Source organism: Hippocampus comes, unplaced genomic scaffold (genome assembly GCF_001891065.2).
Source record: "Hippocampus comes isolate QL1 unplaced genomic scaffold, H_comes_QL1_v1.1 scaffold345, whole genome shotgun sequence".
In the NCBI taxonomy this organism is placed as follows: Eukaryota; Metazoa; Chordata; class Actinopteri; order Syngnathiformes; family Syngnathidae; genus Hippocampus; species Hippocampus comes.
Genome location: NW_017805538.1, coordinates 740562 through 759225, shown reverse-complemented (window position 1 = coordinate 759225; position 18664 = coordinate 740562). Strand labels below are relative to the sequence as shown.

Genomic DNA, 18664 nt, shown 5'->3' with positions numbered 1-18664 from the left:
GTTAATTAAGTCACTACAATACACACAATAAGCTTTGCCTGCTACGTCTGGTTTCTTCAAAAATTGCCCAAGAGCTTTTGTAACTTCGTCGAACTTGGAACCAATTTTAACCTTTACAGTGACTTTTCTGTCAAGCCAGTCCAATCGGAATTTATTCTTGACATTTGAGTCAATTTCTAGGATTAAAGACTCCTGATCTTTCGTCAAAAATTTCATAATTCCGCTCAAAACGATCCCAGAACAATGAATTTGCGAGACGAACAGGCCGCCATGAATCAGGTAAAACAATATGTTACATGCAATTTGATTGGTCCAATCGCTTGTAGTTAACCAATCGCTGGGCTGTTTATAATCGAGCGAAGACTTCCGCAACAAATAATGCCTTCAGTGATCTGATTAGTTGAAGCTTTCATACACGTCCAATCGCAGGGCTGTTTACAAACGGAAAACGGAGAGACTGTTCCGGAGAGCTCGTGAAAACTCGACGATAAGGTACCTGACCGCCCCTAAAATTTTCTCAACGGATTTAGACGATTCACAAAAATGATCAATTTAAGAAATAAAACGGCGGATTTCCGCGGATCCGCGGAAAATTGCCATGTATGTAGTCTGGAAATTGATGATTAGGATGCAACCCAGTCAGAGAAAATATCTCCCATTAGTCTGAGTCTGCCATTATATATTTTGCCATACATATCTGCAGGGAATAAACCAGGAGAACTGGGACTGATGTTATATGAGCTTGACCCGGAGAAAATAGTTCCGTTTAAGTCAGCAGAAACTCCGGGCACATAACTGCTAGGTGTGCAAATTCTACTGCAGTAGAAATTATACATGATGCTATAAAAGCAATTCCTAATTGAAATGCTTTCCAAACTATTGCAAGATTATCTGATGAAAAACAGTATGAAGCACCACCACCGCGCCCCACCCAATACAGTAACTGACCACAAACGATAAATATGAGCCAATTTATTTTGAGGTATTTACATCAGCATATGCTACGCAACTTAAAAGGCCACATTTTGTTTGAACCTTTTCCATTTTTCTTTTTAGCAAAAAATATTGGTCCATGTAACTGACAGGTCTGTTTTGTTGCCGAGGTACAGAATGTCCTATTATTGTACTTTGATGATTGAAACAAAAAGCGTTAAGTGTCTGTCAGAATTAGATTTAGAGTTTGCCTGAAAAGACCGCACACAAGGACAAAATTGTCAGTACCTTCCATAAAGCAAAGAAAATACATTGGACACGGATATAAGCTGAAATTGACAAAAGTTGTCAATAGTGGTCGAGGCAATAAATGTTTACTGAACACTAATTAAAACCAAACACTGCTTGTTTTTGTGGTCCAACTATATTTAGCTTAAAAATAAAGTAAAAAAATGAAACTGGTCTGGGTGAATGGGATACGACCTTGAACTTAATATTTTGTTGCACAACCTTGTGAGGCAATCACCTCAATCAAGCAATTCCTCGAACTCTCAATGAGATTTACGCACCTTTCGACAGTTATTATTTCACCAAACAGAGAACCGGATCAGACACATGCAAGGCATCAGAGTGAAAGGTGCATATTCAGAGCCGCACCTTTTGGGCTGCCTTGCTCAAAGGCACGTTGACAGTGGCCAGGAAGCAGACCGACGTCTCTGCAGCATTTAGTTGCTATCTTTTTAATTTGGGGCGCAGTGAGTTTGGAACGGCGACCCCCCCTGGTTTCCAAAGCCAACTCCCCACAGATGAGCTTCTAGCGTACTGGAGCTAACTGCTCCAGCTGTCTCATTTGAGTGACGAAAGGGTACCAACATTTCTGCTGCACTGAGAGGTGTTGGTGTTTTGAGTTTACAGCAAAACTGAAAGACTTGGCTTGAGTGTTAAAATACTTTCAGTGGTGCTTTATGAGATAAGCTAGAACACGATGCAATTAGGCACATTTTTCGCGGGGAACAAAGCTGCCCGTTTACCAATTTCCAAACACAAAATGCAGGCAGTGGCCGTTCAGCCAACCTGGATCACAGAATTACACCGCATGGCTGAAATTCAAGTGGTTTAAGCTTTGCATGCAACAACTGAGGCCTGATCTACTAAGATCCCAAACAGCGCGCTCTAAATTGCGTGCTGACAAAGACAGACTGATGAGCTATTTTAAGAACAAACCAAAGGCTACCCATGCGGTCGGTGGGGGCACCAGGTTGGTGTGGGAGTTGATTCGAGACTAAAGTTCATAGTTGATATCTCCCAAGCAAACTACAGCACAACAGTCTCGGTTTTATTTTTTTCCTCCTTTCGTAGTGACTTCAGGTAGCGCTTCAGATAAGCAACACGCACACTCCTGGGACGACTGGGCAGTTTTTATTTGGGAGAGAAGGAAGTAGATCACCTTCTGCATTGGTTTGCCAGCGCAATCAAGTTGATGCCCGATTTTTGCACACACATATCTTTCGTAAATGGTGCCCTTGGTCTCTTAAAAATGAAAAAGCCTAAGGGAAAAATTAAGCAAAACATAAAAGCAAGACATACGTTGCAGCTGTTGGAGGACTAAAGTTATCTTATTTATGATTCCGGGTTGATAACGCGAAGACAATTTGACCCATTTTGTTATGCAGTTTATAAAGACAAACTGCAAATAGCAGGAAAGTAAAATCATGAAATGCATGTAACGTGAGTTTCACTTCATCATCATCGGTCACGTCTCAATCCATCAGTCAAGGTTTCCTTTGATTTAGGGGCATTTTTACAGTGCGGTGCATCAAGATATGGCTCCACAGCAACCAACGTCCAACTCGGAACGACCTCCGAGCGGTGTTGGGCGTGCCTTCGGGCTACGAACAGTTCCCAGTGAACGGCCGACAACTGGGTCTGCAGGTACCCGGGTCGCTGCAGCTTTAGGAGCCGCTTTGGGACCCAGTTGGAGGTCGCTCAACAACAACAACAACAACAGCAACCAACAAGGGGCTACACACATGACGCATCTTCTTTCTCACACGTAGGCCTTGAAAGGCTTTCATGCATTTTTTGGCACGATAAGAACGCCCTTAGCGAACACTCATTCTATGAAGTGTCCCTCCCACAATTCTGGCTGTCCGTCCGTCTTGCTGCACTATTAATTATGCAGCCTTATCAGTGTGGCCCACGCCTGCCGTGGGGAGTAGGGTGGGGTGGGGGAGGCAGACTACATCAAGTGCAGGCATACCATCTGTGGTATTTCTTGTCCCACCAAAGATTCAAGGACAATCTCAAGAGTTTCATGAACATGCCATGCATGTTTTTGGAATGTGGAAGTGAGTTGTAATTAATGCATCTGGAGCACGTTAGTGCACCACAGAGAATCGTCTTTTCGGAGAGATGTATGCAAGATAGAAATCAGGTTGACGTAGCTGATGATTTGTTGTTCCTTGAATTTAACTTTGATAATTTGGGCCTTTTGACAGCTTTTACATGTTCCATATTAATAAAACATGACAAAAGCTATAGCCGTACAAGATCAAATTGAATCATAAACCCACTGGGTGGTGATGGGTCCAGCAGTACTGATGCCGCAAGCTCACAGAGCAATGCCCGCGTCGGTGCGCATATCGCTTTAAGATGATCACGTGACCGATATATGAACTGCATCGACTCGGCAAAAACGCGCCAAACTGTGACTATAAGGAAGCGTATCTGTCGAGGTGATGCAACTGCTGAAACAAGCCAAAACTCACGAGTGCTTGATGCGTTTGTGGATCACGGAACGGGCCCAGAAAAGGAAATTGTCTGCCGTGTGGGACCATTGTGATCTCATGTCGGACAATAAGGTACCCTGTATTTATTTTTAATCTTCTTGTTTGAACCGGTTCCTCTCAAAATTTCGCCATGTCTTGTTCCATTCTATTTCAAATCAATGTCAAGGTAATTATTAGTTGACTATTCAGACTTATTCACATCTTTTTTTTTCAGGTGTTAAATTACCCGTGTTAAACGCAGCTCCATCCTTATCGCCATGCAAAATGCTCAATTATCAATTTGACTATAATGCTAGCTTCCTGTGAAAACTAGCACAACGTCCCTCCCACTGGCTGTCTTTACTTCTCCAATATATGTATACACACACACACACACACACACACACACACACGATTGAAATACATTTTCAAGTGTATCTGGATGGAGGCACTCCATGTTCCGTTCATCATAATTACCATAGAGACTGAGCCTGAAGCTAAACTCATCCCCCTCCCCCCTCCCCACCAGTGGGAAACTGACAATTCTGTCTGCCATCATCACTGTGGCAACCGAGGCAACACCTTTTCTCACGTCACCTGGGAGCATGAATTTCATCATTGTGTGTCTGTATGCGTAATCTGTACAGCACCAGATCACCTCAAGCAAACAGTTTAACACAGATACACAGACGCAGCCGATTAGTCGCTCACAATCAGGTTGTTCAGGTAACATTTGATGTGTATATTGAGCTACAAATGTACGGTACTGTGGCTGTGCACGTAAACACACTGGCTCACAAAAAGACAAGGGCACTTGATTGAGTGTTGCATTTAGGACTCTCTGTAAAGAATCAGACTTCCCATTTCAAAACTCCGCTCCAGGTCTTGCTGGTCCCTCTCTTTGAAATGACCTCCCGCTAAATGTTAAGCAAGACCCCTCTCTGTCTAACTTTTTAAACATCTTGAAACACATTTTTATTCTACGGCTTTTGTTTCAGCATGACTCAGCATCGAACATTCATCCATTCATTTTCTGAACCGCTTTTTCTTCACAAGGGTCAAGGGCGTGCTGGAGCCTATCCCAGCGGTCTTCGGGCAGTAGGTGGGGTCCACCCTGAACCGGTTGGCAGCCAACCGCGGTCAGCATCTGACAGTTAGTGAAAATGAATAAATGAGGGGGATGAACGCACGATTCAACTCAACTTTATTTATAGAGCATTTTTAAACAACCGTGAGTGCATACAAAGCACTGTACATGTTGTAAAAATGTGTTTAAAAAATAAATTAATACACAAAAACAGGAAATGAGTCAGCGTGATTGTTCGTTGGTAGTCTAGCGAGTAGCATACCATTTGGGGTCTTTCCAAACAAACGGCCCAAGTAACTATGGCCCTTTGATTGACTTTATTAGGTCAGTGTACCTCCAACCTCTTGCCCAGACCTCAGATGGAAGGCTGAAGCTGCCCCGTGACCATGAAAAAGATACATGGTACAGAAAATGATGGATGGTATTTCAAACCTGATCAAACCTGTCAATTCAGCATGGGTGGGAATCTCAAACTGGCAGCGGTACCATACTTGATACATATGGAAACACTTCAGACCGTTCTAAAACAGGTCAAGTATGGTAATCATAAACCATCTGGAATACCAGAGGAACAATCCTGCAACATTTAGGGAACAGAAACTCTATTCAAGGAATTTGTCATTGTTCTGGCTGTGGAGATTATTTGTGTAGCCATGTGAGAGCAAGCTTTATGATTCCAAATAAATAAATAAAAGGTTATTGGGATGTTGCAATTGAATGCCCGACCAAATTTGTGGGATCTTTCGCCAGAGGCTCAGTCATGATACAGTTTGTGACAACACATACTACCGTATTTTCACGACTATAAGGCGCCATTAAAAGTCTTAAATTTTCTCCAAAATGGACAGGACGCCTTATAATGCGGAGCGTCTAGTGTATGCGCCGAGTTCCAAAGCCTGACTGAGAACACTTCTGGCCGACACGCTGTTTATATAGACAAAAAGGTGGACATGAGTGACGACAGGCATGCGGAAGTCCGCCAATGAGTGAAGGGTGGGCGTGTAAGAGGACGCTAAAGGCACGCCCCTAGCAGATACCAGTCACCAATGAGTGAAGGGTAGGCGTGTAAGCGGACGCTAAAGGCACGCCCCAAGCAGGTACCAGCTGCGTGAGTACATTGTAAAATGGCTAAATAAAGTACACCGAACTCAGTTTTGCTTCCGTTGCCTTTTTAAAAACGTGTTTTTAGCGTGTGTCCGTATGTCTTAGCTGCTACCGTATGCTTTAAGCTAACATACCTGGTATGTTTTAGCGTGCATGCATGCTACCGTATGCTTCAAGCTAACGTGTTTTTAGCGTGCGTACATGCATGCCATATGTTTAAGCTGGCGTATGTTTTACCAGGCCTGGCTGCGCCCAATAATACAGTGCATTTTGTGTATGTGTCAAATACAGAAATAGCACACGTTACTGAGACTGCGCCCAACAATACGGTGCGCCGAATAGTCGTGAAAATACGGTATATTTGTCATAAACAGCCATCACATTTTTTTTTCCTGCATATAAAATTGCTCAATAAGTTTTGACATTATGACAACTATTATCTGACCAGCGTCATTTTTAACTTTATTACTTCAGAGTGGAGGCTGCAAATGAAACAGTTTGAAGTCGCTCCTTGAGTAGTTAGGAAAAAGCGGCATGGATCAACAGGGGAGAAGAAGAATGGTAGCTTTTCTTTTGGTAACTATGTCTTTTGTAACCAAGCACAAATGGGAAAAAGTTGAGTCAGTGACTACAAGAGCAATGTTTTGAATTGGCACCACAGACGAGTAGAAAGTGTTGTGACAATCACTAGTTTCCAGCCCCAAGATCACAGAATTAATCTGAGAGTCTTTGTTTGAACAGACCATCTCAACGTTGTATCCGTGCTCCTTTTCATGTTGTGGACAAAGAGCACTGCTCAACGAGCACACTGAATTTTGTGCTCAAAAGCTTACATTGCGACAAACCATCAGAGAAGATTCGCCAGGTGCCAGTTTATATTCCGCGTCCTGATCATATGGTTACCTTGCAGTGGCAATTCTGTTGTTTGGCTTGTGCCAATACGAATAAGACTGTGCTCAACCTCTTAACAAAATGCAATCCACTTTATCACTGTGTAGATCCTGATACGCCTCAGAGCATTTGCACTTGCTCCTTGCCTCGTGTCTGAAGCGACAAAGTTCGGAGAGTAGGTAAACATGTGCCTGCACCTTGTGACTGGCCTCTCTGTGATGTCATCCAACTACCCTGCTACATGAGTAGGGAGTGGGCTTGCAATGTGTTCCCTTCTAAGATGCGACAATTGTCATTCTCACGTTAAGTCTGTAACTTGGATAGAAAGTGGACTTGGAAACGAACCGTGCCGTTCTGCATCGTTTTTCATCGATTATAACGTTTGAGAAATCGAGAGAAACCAAAATCGAAACCAAAATTCAAACTGAGGGCGTCCCGGTGGCCAGTGGTTAGCGTGTTGACCTCACAGTGCAGAGGTCGTGGGTTCGATCCCGGGTCGGGCCTTCCTGTGTGGAGTTTGCATGTTCTCCCCGGGCCTGCGTGGGTTTTCTCCAGGTACTCCGGTTTCCTCCCACATTCCAAAAGCATGCATGCATGGCAGGCTGATTGAACACTCCAAATTGTCATTAGGTGTGAGTGTGAGCGTGAATGGTTGTTCGTCTGTGTGTGCCCTGCGATTGGCTGGCAACCGGTTCAGGGTGTCCCCCTCCTACTGCCCGAAGACAGCTGGGATAGGCTCCAGCACCCCCTGCAACCCTTGTGAGGATAAAGCGGTTCGGAAAATGGATGGAATTCAAACTGATATTAATTGTCCAACCGTAGAGCCAAGCATCATCACTATAAAGGCATGGCCGCACCATCATCTGGACGTGAAATGGCAGACAGGCTCAAGCGCGCACAGCCGGCGCCTATGCTGAGTAAGGAGGCAGATCGGTGCAACTCACTTCACAATTATTAATAACATCTGGCACTAACAGCTGCCTTCTCACCAGCTGTGAAATGAAGGGCATGCTCGGGCAGCACACTGTTGACATTTACAGGTGGTTGTCACACTCTGAAAGTGATGAATGACGCTACTGGCGGACAAGAAGCAGGATGTAATGGACATTTTGGGCCCAGTAGTGCACATTATTGAGGCTACTTGCTTGATATTAGTCCCACTAATTTGTGTCAAAAAGGAAAAAAAAGGAAGACAGGCTGGAGTACAACTTTTCCAAATTAACCATTGGAATCAGATTTTGAGTGCGTTAAAGTCAGAACGAAACTGAAGCATTTTGATGTGCAAATGGACGATCTCATCGGCCCTCATCGTATCCACGCTGAAAAAAAGTACACAGCTGTGATTCATTTCACTTTTTTTTTTAAATTCAAATTGTTTCTATATATTTCTTTGTTCACATCCAGTGGACTTTCTAAATATAGTAATCTGTTTATGGTCAATGTGTATTTCTTTACTCAAACCAAATGTAAACAAGATGTCCTCTGCTCATGCAGGAGAATCCCGAGGTGGGAAAAAAAAAAAGGAAGGTTACCGATGACAGTGCATAGGTGCATGCCTAACTGTACACCTTCAAGCTTGCAGGAATTGTTTTAAAAGGCTTTAAGCCTCATGACAAAACAGCAGGTGCACTTTGTGCCATACTTAGCTACTCTCATGGTTTTCACAGGCTTGAACGTTAATGTAAAACAATAAATAAATAATAAACACTATTACAAAGCAATGTAAATCGTTGGTCACAATTTCCTAACAGAAAAAGATAGACGGACAAAAAAGATAGGACTAAAATTCAAAATTTCTTGACCACATTTCTTTTGTCAATATCTTCAACAGATAGGCAATACACAGAGGCTAAGTACGGTAAGCAAGCTACCAGACATCAAAACTTAATGAGAGGCACGACATGTGATCAGCCTGACAGAAATAAACGTTATCGTTGCTGTCACTTTTTAAATCGAGAAACATTTCCACATTTCACTATTATTGTGGCAGATCAGATGAGCGACTCATTCGCTGAGTTTTACGCTGCCTCAGGTCACTTCACTCACGTCTTGTGAGCAAAACAATACATTTTATTCAGCACATTTGTTTTTTGATGGCAATGTTGAACTGAGCAAATGACTCCAAACGTCCTACCTAACAAATATTGTTGGGTTTTTTTCCCATTTGCAGGGTGTACAGGAAAATTAACCTGGCTAAGTGGAGCACATCACCATGATGATTTTGTTACAGGGAAGGAGAGAACCCCTTTACACCAACCCAAAGACATTAAGATAGCCCTTGGTGGAACACAAATTATTGGATTTCAATTTTTTTCAAAGTCTTGTTAATAGAGCTATGCCAGCCATGTCGAGTAACAGGCAGAACAATCAAATCCTCTTCCACTAGATGACACATGTATCCGCTTTTTGTGAATTGTTTTGCTAAGTGGTGTGCTGTGATTTTTTTTTTTTCCCGATGTCAAACATGTACCTTGGCTTAATAACAGTTGGGAAACTGGTTTCAAGTAAATTGTGAGCCATTTTTGGCAGAAAAAAAAACTACATAAGGTGAGATTATGGAATTTGTTCCGAACATGAAGTCATGAATGCTTTCCAGGTTAAAAGCTATACCCCCCATCCCCCGCCCACGCCTATGATTTAGCGCTTTTAAAACTTTTTTAAAAAATTAATTTTTAGAACTATTTCTCTTGCACTCTCGGTTCTTTAATTTCACTATGCTACCTTTTATTTATGGATTTTGTTTCAAAGGCATTTTGGTCTTTATTTTTTTTTTAATGCTTTCAAAAGTTGAACTTGTAATTATGTGCTGCATAAATAAAGTTGCCTTGATCTTGTCTTGCATATTATTCCAAATGCATTAAAAAAAACAGACATAATTCAGGAATTATGACAGTTTTAAATCTTTGAGCCAAATTAAAACATATATACATTGTAACAAGTAATTTGGCTACCTCAATTCATTAGCTAGGGTTGCTTGTACGTCATATTGATGCAGACATGATTCACTTTGAAATGTTCAATTACCCGTAACTTAATTTATAAACAGGAGCAATAATGTCTCAACATAGTTTTGACCCATTGTTGACCTGGGACAAAATTCATGTTGTTGTCAAAAGGTATGATGGAAATTTTTCGAACTAAATTAGTTTCCCGTGATTTTGACACACACAAATGCAGGCATCCAACTCCTAAGATGTCCATGACCACTACGTACGTAAGGTGTGTCCACCAGGGAAAGCAACTTCCTGGGGCTGTGTGTTTTTGTCAGGGCACAAGCAAGCCTAAACATGCTTTTTAGGAACGACACGTCTTTTCAAGTTGGGTTTAATCATGATTCTCTCATTATTTCGATCCTTGAGGTTTTTTCCGGGCTCAGAGAGTAAAGAGTGTTCATGCGTCATGTAAGCGAAGGATTAGGAACAAAGACACTGCCCTGCTTTAGGTGCAGCCCAAATGATTCATTCCACGGGAACTGTTTACAAGGGGTGTGTAGACACAGGGATATGGAAGTGGTGAAATGTTCAAAATGGAGCTGGGCGATATGAAAAAAAAAAAATCTATCACAACATAGGCCATTTCCTAACACCATAAAGACATACCACAATATACATTTTCATTTTTGCTATTAAAAAAAAAAAATCATACAGCATACTATGACCGGTTACCTTTTCTCACTTTATTTTGAAATGACATTAAATAGACCTGTATCAAATGAGAAATGCATCCAGTGGTGCTGCAAAATCAAATGATCAAATGTAAAGAGAAGCACGATCGCCGTCATATTTTTATCCAAATGTCGCCATCAATGTAAACGGGAGGCATACAAAAATGTTTCTGTACTGTGATGTAATTTTGAGAACATTTATTGTGCAGACTTTAAAACTCAGGACTCTTGTGGAAAAAAAAATCACATTAGTCATAAATGTCTTCAATATACTATTTTCTTTATCACTTATCCATCCATCCGTTTTCTACTCCGTTATTCCTCACGAGGGTCGTGGGCATAATGGAGCCTATCCCTGCTGTCTTCTAGTCGGCAGGTCGAGATGACATCAGTGCTACCTACGCCGTAGCAGCTCGCTAGTAATGAGCTACAGCTGGCTACTACTGTGCATAAACACGTTGCAGTTTTGCTCTTAAATCAGTAATTACAGCCTCCATGGCGGCGAATAATCACAAAAGGATTATGAGGAGTAATTAACAGAGGGAAAGATGTTATAGTGAAAGACTGAAATTAAGTGCTTGCGTGACTTAGCACACTCGACAAGAGGTCTCGGTGGAAGCGCTTTGTGTGTCCAATTTTGAACAGCAAAGAAGTGTAATAAGTGTCAGGCGAGAAAATTATGCAAAATAATCCGACACACAGCTAAACAGGAAATGATTGTTTTGGTATATCGTATGTCACCTGAGCCAAAAAGGAACCAGAATTGGACATGTTCAAATTCAAACAATGCCCAACCCCATTCACCGTTCACTCTGCCAAGGCCAAACATTAAAGGTCATAGAAGCAGCTGCTGAAGCAAATGGAAAGAAGTGCAAAAAGTACAAATAATCAAGAAAATGTGAGCCACCAAACACAATGTTTTCAAGCCTTGGGGCATATCCATTGCCAGAATTTCTGTGGTGACTGTCGAGCATCAGCGGCAACATGCGGCATGGGCAAACCGAATAAAACAACAGTGACTACATCAAACAATTTGTATATTTACTCAAAGGTTGACCTACGCCATAGCGAAAATGCATTGGAATAAAATGATCATTAAACCACCCCGTACCCAAATTATTTTAAAACACTGATTAACATTAAATATAACATTTATATTATGAGATATATAGTACATGATGTTGACATGTTCACATAATTTCCTTCCCTGACATGAATAAAAAATAAAAGCATGAACATCGCTAGCCATTCAGGTCCATACACTTATTTAGCATCTACACCAAGTACTAGCCTGCTTCTTTTCGGCTCATATTGAAAGCTGGCTGTGTTGTACTATTTTCTCCTGAATTGTTTGTCCATTTTTTACCTGCCGTATGTGACATAGTAAGCACATTCTTAGAATCATCTGACTGCAATTCAGCTGGACAGATTCAAAAACTGGATTGATTTTATATGTATTAGGTTGTGAGCATGGCTCAAATCACGTTCGGTACGAACGCAGTTTATCTCGTATCCTTGGTTAAGCAAACATTTTGTGTGTCTGTCAACAGCTACGCTATTTCTGTGTTAGTTCAAACAACACGCCTGCCTCTTGATTGCATCCGTGAATGGCTGAATCTGCGTGGCCGGATGTTCAGATAATAAAAGCTATTTTGAATTCAAGAGATGTTAAAATTAAATAAATGAGATGCACACACACACACACACACACACACACACACACACACACACACACACACACACACACACACACACACACAACCCCAGAGTGAAAGAGGTTGTGTTTACTGTCAAATCTTATTTTGCAGATCCGATCGATGACAATAGATCACCCAAATTATGACATTACAATCAATCACCTATTTTGCATAAAATGCATGTTATCTCATGAAGTCTTGAAGGTTCGCAATTAATATTTCCACCATGTACACCTGTACCAGGATATGCACTGACATTGTGTCCTTCCTCGGCCCTCTACAATAGTTTCTGGAAATTTCTTTGTAGTTTTGCAAAATCCTGCAAACTAATTTAAGTGTCTGTCAAATGGCAAACTCTTGTAGCCTTTTAGACAAATTGAGTCTTTTTTATGCATTTATCTTTGTTAGTAATGCGTGCTGGCTACATACAGTCTCAATAAACGGGGAGACTAAAAATCTTTCAATGGCTGAACTACAGCGGGGCCTCGGTATACGACGACTCCCTCATTTGTCATTTTCAGCACGACGGCGTCACGGGGCCCATGAGAAATTACTGCCATGCTACCGCTGCACTTACTGTTCGGAATTTGTTTGTTTTGGTCTAGAAATGTTCCTCTTAGAAATATTTTCCCGAATTATGACATTAATACTGCGTATGGGTTGGGTGATTAAGGACTAATGCGCGTTCCGACTTACGTACACGTGCTTCATTTTTAAGTGTGCGTCAAGAAAGAAGAAATGTGCTTTTTTTCTTGGACATCTTACAAGGAAATTGCATGTTGCAAGCTACGTGGTCAAGTACGTGAACACAATTTGGCAGTATCTTAAACAGAAAAGAAGGGCAGGAATGCAACAATAGCGTCCGTGGCTTCCCAGCTCTTGAGCTCTTTCGACCCTAATGCTGCAGTGCACCGCCGCCATCTTACTTCGCTTTTCTCCCATCAAACGACTGAAATGCCTCGCTTTGTCAGTCACATTGTTCATTTTGTCGCGTCTACGCGGTCGCTTTGCTTGGCGTCTTAACGCCATGGGGATCTTTAACACTTTATGCGTAAATCGTGTAGCCTCATTTCACATCAAAACACGCCCACTCGCCTAAAATTAGTATTCGGTTCCTAGACAAGGGTACAAAACGCTTTTCACTGAATAACCGGAACATTATTTGTAACCAACGGAAAAGGCACTCTGTCACGTTTACTCGTAGCAAGATAAATGTGGCAGGGTATAAATTCACTGACACTACCGTCAAATGTAAGCTACTTCTCCGAGGTTAAAAATCAAAACATAAATTCGAATGGTCGGAAGGAGGAGGGGGCTGCTGCCACAGGTTTTACCTGAGGCTTTCACCACAATAAAAAAGGAACTCATGTAGTCACACAACATGATTGCATTACGTGGCATCCGCATCTCTCATATTTATCGCTTGATCACAATTTGAATGCGGTTTCTGCTTGGCCGAACATAAAGTCAATTTCGGTGTTGGACAAGCCAATGCCTAAGGTACACTTCCGGTTCTTTTACAGTTAAAATAGCCATCATCTCCAAAATGGTATGTTATAGCCGAGCTTTGATATATAAGGGTCCACGTGACCAAATGTTATAAGAATGTAGTTTCTACCGTTTGCCAGCCAATGGCCATTCGCAGCCCGTTGGGGTCTTCCTTGATGATAAGATTCAGGTGTTGTGAAAGGCTTGGACGCAGAGGTTCCGGTCCGGCTGTGGCTAACATTAGCGGGTTTCGTTCCAATGACAGCCGCATTGTAACGGAATGAAAACAGCTTCTTACCTCGGCAGCCAGAGTCACCGCCACAATGGCCAGCAGCATTAAAGCCACTCGATCCCCCATGTCGTTTCGTGGACACGACGCTCCCGTGGGCACTAGTTCTCCGAACAGTTACACGTTTCGTGGGTACGCGACTACGTGCGTTCAGCGCCTGCAACGTCTCCCGTTGTCAGACTCGGCTCGAGACCTGAGCTGCACAGCTGCTCTGTGTCGGATCACGTGACCACGGAGGAGTGGGATAAGCGCGAACATCCCAGCTGTCGTCATCGAGCCGCGCGCGTTCACGCAGGTATCCACTTTGTCCGAGTCTGTCTTTCGGTCAGAAAAAAAGCAAAAATTTGGAAATAATTCCTAATCAAGATAGTTCTATTCTTTCCAAATGTTTCCAAACACATGAAATGATTCAAATTCAACTCTTGGGGGAAAACTGTGGGAACTGCTGGTAGTTGGCATGCGCGCGCGCGCACACACGCACACGCACACACACACGCGCCTCGAAAAAATATAGGTAACACTAAAAACACATCCTAAATCTGAATGAATGAAATATTCTTATTAAATACTTTGTTCTTTACATAGTTGAATGTAAAATTATCAATGGAAAAAAAATTCACCCACGGGGGTCTGGATTTGGAGTCAAACACAAAATTATATTGGAAAAACATACTACAGGCTGATCCAACTTTGATGTAATATTCTTAAAACAAGTCAAAATGAGGCTCAGAAGTGTGTGTGGCCTCCACATGTTTGTATGACCTCCCAACAATGCCTCGGCATGGTCCTGATGATATGGCGGGTGGTCTCCTGAGGAATCTCCTCCCAGACCTGGACTAAAGGATCCGCCAACTCCTGGACAGTCTGTGGTGCAATGTGGCATTGGTGGACGGAGTGAGACATTGTGTTCCAGATGTGCTCAATTGTATTCAGGTCTGCAGAACAGGCAGGCCAGTCCATAGCATAAATGCCTTTGTCTTGCAGGAACTGCTGACACACTCCATCCACATGAGGTCTTGCATTAGGAGAAACCCAGGGCCAACCGCACCAGCATATAATCTCACAAGGGGTGTGATGATCTCATCTCCGTACCTAATGGAAGTCAGGCTACCTCTAGTGAGGAGATGGAGGCCTGTGCGCACCCCCACCCCCACCCCCAAAGAAATGCCACCCCACACAATTACTGACCCACTGCCAAACCGGTCATGCTGGAGGATGTTGCAGGCAGCATAATGTTCTCCACGGACTTTGTCACATGTGCTCAGTGTGAACCTGCTTTCATCTGTGAAGAGCAAAGGTTGCCAGTGGCAAATTTGCCAATCTTGGTGTTCTCTGGCAAATGTCAAACGTCCTGCACAGTGTTGAGCTGTAAGCACAACCACCGCCTGTGGCCCTCATACCACCCTCATGGAGTCTGTTTCTTACCACCCTCATGGAGTCTGTTTCTGGCCGTTTGAGTAGATACATGCACACTTGTGGCCGGCTGGAGGTAATTTTGCAGGGCTCTCGCAGTGCTCCTCCTATTCCTCCTTGCACAAAGGCGGAGGTAGCGGACCTGCTGCTGGGTTGTTACCCTCCTACAGACTTCTCCACATCTCTTAATGTACTGGCCTGTTTCCTGGTAGAGCTCCATGCTCTGGACACAACGTTGACAGACACAGCAATTGATGTACCGTCCTGGTTGAACTGCACTACCTGAGCCCCTTGTGTGGGTTGAAGACTCTGTCTCATGCTACCACTCGATTGGAAGCACTGCCAGGATTGAAAAGTGACCAAATCATCAGCCAGAAAATATGCTGAGAAGTGGTCTGTTGTCACCACCATTCTGTGTGTGTGTGTGTGTGTGTGTAACAAAGAAGAATGGTTACAATAAACATAAAAGAACAAACACTTTTTTTCTATTTAATATTCTAGGGCAGGGGTGTCAAACTCATTTCACATGGTGGGCCACATACGGCCTGGGTAGATGTCAAGTGGGCCAGACCATTAAAATGATACCATACTTTGCTATAAATAACCAAAACAATATGTCTTTCCTTTGTTTTGGTATAAAGAAGCACAAGAACATTAGGAAAATGTTGAAATTAAATGAACATATCTTTTACAAAACATTTCATGAAGCACCTTACATTTCCTTCGACAAATGTGCAATTTACTTTTATCATTCACATATATGCATTGCAACTGATCCCACTGATTGTACAAACTTTAACAAGTAATTGGTTTTGAAAAATATAGTAATGCACTTTAAGATTAAACGAGATTTATAAAGAAAGGAAGTTTTAAACCATTTACACGTGCATATAAAATCTAAATGTAATCCCTGCCTACACCTTACAAACTAAGGAGCGTGCTATTAAATGTGTAAATGTGAGAGTGCTATTGATAGCGTCTGCTGTCATGGGTCTGTCTCAGTGATGGACTGAGGCTGCTGTTGTCTTCTTCTCTGATCAAAACAGTGTCCCCTAGCGGATACTCAATGAATTGCACCTTATTAAAAATATTTATTCTGTGTCTTTTATGCATTTTCTTCACTTTTAAATTATCCTGTGGGCCTGATGGAACGGCCCGCGGACCGTATGTTTGACACCACTGCTTTACATAATCATCTCGCGGGCCGGATTAAAGTCCTTTGGGGGCCGGATCCGGCCCGCGGGCCGTACGTTTGACACCCATGTACTAGGGTAAAAATATATATATTTTAGAAGGAGTCTTCATTTTTATTCAGTAATTAAATGTTCCTTTCTGAGTTTTGAATTTCAAAATGGGATCAGTTTGACCTTTTAGGGTTAACAGCACACATTCACGTTGGCAATGAAAAAACAGGAAGAAGCTGAGAAAGAAACCCAGTTGACTATTGCTGCCACATTTTGTTGCATCTTGAATTCACAATACCAATAATTAAAGCCAAGAGAGGCAGTCATTTCTGCACTAAAAACTGTTACGTCCCATCCACCATTCAGAGTCACTTTGCAATCACATTATTAAAACAGCAGTTTGAATCAGCACGACTTGCACTTCATGTGATAAATGTTTCACAATATTGAAGTTTCAGAATGACTCAGCATGTGACCTCAATTCACCCTAATTTTTTTTCACATTGTTTCAAGTAAAAATGGGAAAAGAAATATCATTTTCTACCCTGCCTTGCTTTGTTCAGATGGAAAATGCGTTTTCCATCTGGTTACATTCCAGAAACAAGGACTGATGAAAGAATTAAAAAATGAATTGAAAAAACCCGATGTCTTAAGAGTGTGACGATTTTCTTCCTGGTGTTCACTCATATGCTTGGAAAAGTAGTCCATTCACCCATTTCCCCTCAATTTTAAAAAAAGGCAGCTCAGACCCTTTGAAGTGCACAGCCAGAGCCTAATAAGCGTTTGGTTATGGCTGCAGGCTAGCACAGCAAGTTGCAGTGCCTCATTGTCCTTTCCGACATCGTATTCAATTATTATTAATTTCTTCAACGCCATGGTCGTTTTTCATCTACTCAGCGGAACAGTTCACCGCTCAGCTAACCCGAGTGCTAAATCATTATTGCACTGAGCCCTGCTCGACACACCTGAGGTCATTCTCTTGCTTTCATAACCAGGCCACGAGAGCTTCATTTCAGTCACTAGTTGAAGATCCATGCAATCATTTGTTCGTGCACCTCGAGTAACGAAGACATGGGGAGTAGCTGGCCGGCCCTGACTGAATCGATGTGAAAGGTGGAGGGTGCATCTCAACGTCGCAGGTGTATGGAGGTGGCGGACCTGGGGAGAATACAAAAAAAAAGTACAGATAGCTTTTGCTCAAATATTTTGTCAAACCATGTCCGTGATCACATCAATATGTTGCTTCTTGTAATAGACGTAACGATTACGTTATATTGCACCGTCAGCCTACATTACTTAACCGTTACCTCGGGTTGCTGTGGTTGGCTTTCCATTTCAAAACAGTCCCGCAAGGGTAAGAAAGCGGTATAGAAAATAAATTGATGGATGAAACAGTGAAACCGATATTAATTAGAACGAAACACGTTCACAAATAATGGAGAAGTAACAAATGTCGTCGTCCCCCCCCCCCCACCGCAATGTAGGGCTATGGTCATCTTCAGGAGACTGATGCCAGTAAGAAAAATATGATTTGTTGTGTGACACTGCAGGAGCCTGAGCGAAAGGAAAATAATAGGTAACATTATCTATGCTAAAAGGTAGAGATGCGCGGATAAATATCGGCTATATCAGTGTTTTTTTTTAATACTTTTTTTACCTTTTTAATAAATTATAAATTCATCCGATTCCTAAATAAGGAACCTTTGTCTCTCAGATTTAGTTAAAGCATGTTAACTTTCACGTCACCACAATGATCTTTCCTTTTGTACATTTAATGTCAAATATTCTGGAATAAACCCCTACAATGCTGCGCCTCATTTTATGAAACGTTTCTGTCCTCTAGCGGTCAAGCAGTAGAGCCGCATATGATACACGTAATTCCGGCACGGTTGCTTTCAATTATCCACTGAAATATCACAGGAGCTGAGACGAAAGGAAAATGAGTTTGTCAACCCCAGCTCCAACTTGAAGCCTTACTGGAAGTCACGTTTTTCTTAACACCGGCAGTTCAGGCCCCTGGCAGTTGAAATAAAAAATGCCAGGCAAGGATCTTTGAAAATATGATCTCGACTTCTAGTTTCAAAAAAAAAAAAAAAAATCCAAGGTGGGGGTGATTTTTCATTCTTCTAACCACTTCAAGCGCTGC

The 18664-nt window shown here is 42.2% G+C and overlaps 1 protein-coding gene and 1 long non-coding RNA gene across 5 annotated transcripts in view; one reads left to right on the top strand and one right to left on the bottom strand.

Annotated features, from left to right (window-relative positions):
- The window catches only part of appa (amyloid beta (A4) precursor protein a), a 61387-nt gene extending 47231 nt beyond the window's left edge, over positions 1-14156 (bottom strand). For all 4 annotated transcript variants that reach the window (XM_019878400.1, XM_019878399.1, XM_019878402.1 and 1 more), the window contains exon 1: positions 13931-14156. In XM_019878400.1, the coding sequence (XP_019733959.1) occupies positions 13931-13990 (60 nt within the window). In that variant the 5' untranslated portion in view covers positions 13991-14156. The remainder of the gene's footprint in view (positions 1-13930) is intronic.
- LOC109520874 (uncharacterized) overlaps positions 1-18664 on the top strand; it is a 23959-nt gene that overhangs the window by 3980 nt on the left and 1315 nt on the right. The window contains exon 2 of the long non-coding RNA XR_002169254.1: positions 6085-6089. This is a non-coding gene — a long non-coding RNA (uncharacterized LOC109520874). The remainder of the gene's footprint in view (positions 1-6084; positions 6090-18664) is intronic.